Source organism: Nelusetta ayraudi, unplaced genomic scaffold (genome assembly GCF_046127955.1).
Source record: "Nelusetta ayraudi isolate G7.1 ecotype Tasmania unplaced genomic scaffold, CSIRO-AGI_Nayr_v1 ptg000060l, whole genome shotgun sequence".
Lineage (NCBI taxonomy): Eukaryota > Metazoa > Chordata > Actinopteri > Tetraodontiformes > Monacanthidae > Nelusetta > Nelusetta ayraudi.
The window spans coordinates 589219-592500 of record NW_027466110.1 but is presented as its reverse complement, the minus strand read 5'-3'; the positions used below and the strand labels follow the sequence as shown (position 1 = coordinate 592500).

The 3282-nt window shown below is 45.3% G+C and overlaps 1 protein-coding gene across 1 annotated transcript in view; it reads right to left on the bottom strand.

Annotated features, from left to right (window-relative positions):
- LOC142897483 (follistatin-related protein 1-like) overlaps positions 1-1314 on the bottom strand; it is a 21896-nt gene extending 20582 nt beyond the window's left edge. Inside the window, exons 1-2 of the mRNA XM_076039862.1 lie at positions 1014-1314; positions 834-893 (exon numbers count right to left, since the gene is read on the bottom strand). Coding sequence (XP_075895977.1) covers positions 834-893; positions 1014-1016 — 63 coding nt within the window. The 5' untranslated portion in view covers positions 1017-1314. The remainder of the gene's footprint in view (positions 1-833; positions 894-1013) is intronic.
- Positions 1315-3282: the final 1968 nt, after the last annotated feature.

The following is a 3282-nucleotide window of genomic DNA, read 5'->3' as shown; positions in this document are numbered from 1 at the left end:
TACTTAGCGCCGCGGTGCGACGCGGCTAAGGTGTGCGTTCTCACGCGCACACTCACAGGACACGCACGCACCCTTTCCGTCTTAATTGACCGCCCTGAAAAACATGGTGGTCTCTATTTATTTATTTTTTTTAGCGTGCCAAGGCATCTTGCGGTCTGGATGATGGAGGTCGGGGGGGGGGGGGGGGGGGGGGGGGGGTTGCTGGCTCAAAAAACTTGAAAAAAAACTGCAGGTATCGCTCCTCTTTGCTTCCCACAGCCGTCTGCCACCCCTGCGTCACTCTGGACGTGGGTAAACTCAGATTGGGAGTGTGCTTGTTTGTGTGTGTTTATGTGTTGGTGTGTGTGTGTGGTCCACATTGCAAATGATGCCCCGTTCCCCCCCCCCACCCTTGCCTTAGTTAAGCCATGTTAGTGGCCAAAATGAAGACTCCTAATTCTCAGCATTATTGGCACGTGGGTTAATATCATAGATCAATAATGTTGCGTATTGGTGGATGTTTTTCGAGGCTCTGAGCAGCACGAGACGGCCCAGGTGTGAAGAAACCAGCTGTTTGTGTCACAGAACCGTGTTGAGTTTGGACAATAGAGCGACCCACTTTTTCCCCGCATATGTTTTTTTTTTTTCTTTTTTCAGTTTTTTTCGGCAAAGAAAAACGAAAAGAAACGAAAAGAAAAAAAAAGGGGGGGGGGGGACAAACCCGAATGGCTTCACAGTTTCGAGTTTCCTTCGTGTTAATTAGCGCGCGGGTTAGAAGCTCCATAAATAAATAAATAAATAAATAAATAAATAAATATAAAAAATAACGGTTGTAGTTTTCCGTCTTAACTTACCTCCGCGTTGCAAACAGCCGCGGCCAGCAGGAGGAGGAGCGCGGCGACGCTTGTGTACATCTGGGCGCGAGAGAGGAGAGGGAGAAAGTAGAGGTTTAGACAGAAAACACTGGCTCCACACTTTCTGTTTCTAACGCGTCTCGAAAAACTTGAGGCAGGAAAAAAGACAATCGGTGGTACCATTTTTGAGGCGACGGAGGAAGAGGAGGAGGTGAAGGAGAAGAGCGGATCCGCGCAGGAGAGGAGAGGAGAGGAGAGGAGGAGGAGGAGGAGGAGGAGAGCAGCCGGATGTCGGTCGGGACGCAGGCGAGCAGGAGCTTCGGCGAATCTCGAGAAAATGTGAGGAGCGCTGAGGAATTCGCTCCGTCTGTCTCCGCCTCCTTCTCCTTCTCCTCCTCCCCTCTTTCCCTCCTCCTCCTCCTCCACCTCCTCCTTCTTCTCCTCCTCCTCCTCCACTCCGAGAGCCGCGGCCAATGAGAACGTCCGGACACTCAGCGAGGACGTTTTACAGAGGGGAGAGAGGAGGGAGGGGGAGGGGCCGAGTAGTGTGTGTGTGTGTGTGTGTGTGTGTGTGTGTGTGTGTGTGTGTGTGTGTGTGTGTGTGTAAGTATTCCATGTTATTGATGTTTAGCTGTTATGATCTATATGATCTATATTTTGTACAACAACAACTACTTATATAGAGTTTTCCTTTTTTTTTTTTATATAGTACAGACTCGGTTCTTGTAGGTAGGAAAAATCGAATCGGAAAAAAATGTGTATCTTACCTCTCCAGCCATATCATAAATCATAACTGAAGAGCTCCAGCGCAGGATTTCCCCATAGGAGCCCTCATGAAAAAAATGTTGTTTCTACTTCTTACGCGGAAGTCAGACTGGAAGACAGTCGACAGTTGACTGGAAGTCACTTTTATACTGAGTAAAACAACAGTAGAGTTGGCATTCAATAGCAATGCTTTGTTTCTAAACTCCATGCTCTACTAGTAGTAGTACAATTACGACTACCAGTAGTAGTATGACTACCACTAGTACGACAACTGCAGCTGCTGGGTTGTTTTCTTTCAATGATTTGCTTCTAAACTACATGCTCTACTACTAGTACTACTACTACTACTATTACTACTACTACTACTACTATTACTACTACTACTATTACTACTATTACTACTAGTACTACTACTACAACTAGTACTACTAGTACTACTACTACTACTTCTTCTACTACTACTACTACTACTACTGCTGCTGCTGCTATTTTTTCTTTTCAAAGGTCCAACGTTTTCTTGGACCGTACAGCTGGTCAGGGAAAACTGTATTTTCCGCCATCTGCGAAGGACGCAGGTGGTCGTTCGTGTTCTCCATCATGAAATAACTTGGCCGCAGCCTACTTTTGAGTCACTTGGACAAATGTTTTATTCTGGCTTGTTTCTCAGTCTGTCCCGAGTCAATTCGTAATTAGCTGCACATCACGGCTAGAGGCTCTCGCTGCTATGGCCCATGTTGTTCAGTAGAACTCTTGCCAAGAGTACGTCTTGTAGTAGTTAGTGGTAGTCATTTATTTGTCATTGCAACACGTAAACATGTACAATGAGTAACAGAGAACATGATGTCACTCACCCATGAAAAACATTTAGCAGTTTTTTTGTCTTTTCTAAATGTGAAAAAAGCATCCAATTCTACTCGATGCTAACTGCCACAACACTAGCATCCACGCTAATCTTTTTTTTAGCAGCAGCACTGATTGCACTCTTCCTCCTCCTCCTCCTCCTCCTCCTCCTTCTCTTCTTCTGTGGTGTTTCAAAAGAGCTTGAAGCAACCACTTCTTGCTCTCATGCACGCCGTCTCATTACAACCCTATGAAGAAATTTGGATTGTTATTGAATCAGGTGGCTGATGGAGTGATTTGCTTTTGGAGATACAGTGGAGGTTGGCTAGGTTGAGGGGCAGGCTTCAGAGTTGAAATATGACTGTTCCAGCTCCACAAAATGTTCCTCATTTCCACATTTTCTGACTGAGTGCATTGACCTTTGTTTGCCTCCCTATTTTGCTGCCATGCAGGAAACGGTGAAGAGGTGGGCTGAAAAATGAAAACTCCAAGAGGGGAACAATGCAACATTGAAAATCCGTATTTAGCTCGCTGGTAGCACAAGCAAACATGCGGCTCTGACATTATTTCCAAGGTTGGATTTGAACACACAGTCAAAGCTGATTATGTTTAGACACAGAGGAAACATTTCTGAAGAGGGGTAATAACTAAGAGGCAGTGAAGGCTGTCTTTACTTTGACCATTTTTGCTAGTCCTCATGAATTTCGCTGCGACTGAATGTTTGTGGACTACATGGAGGAAAGTATTTCTTATTAATACAAACACACACACATCTTTGGTGATCACTATTCAGTGTGGGTAATAAAGGCATGTTCAAGGTCCCTTAAAGCCTCTAGATTCGGTG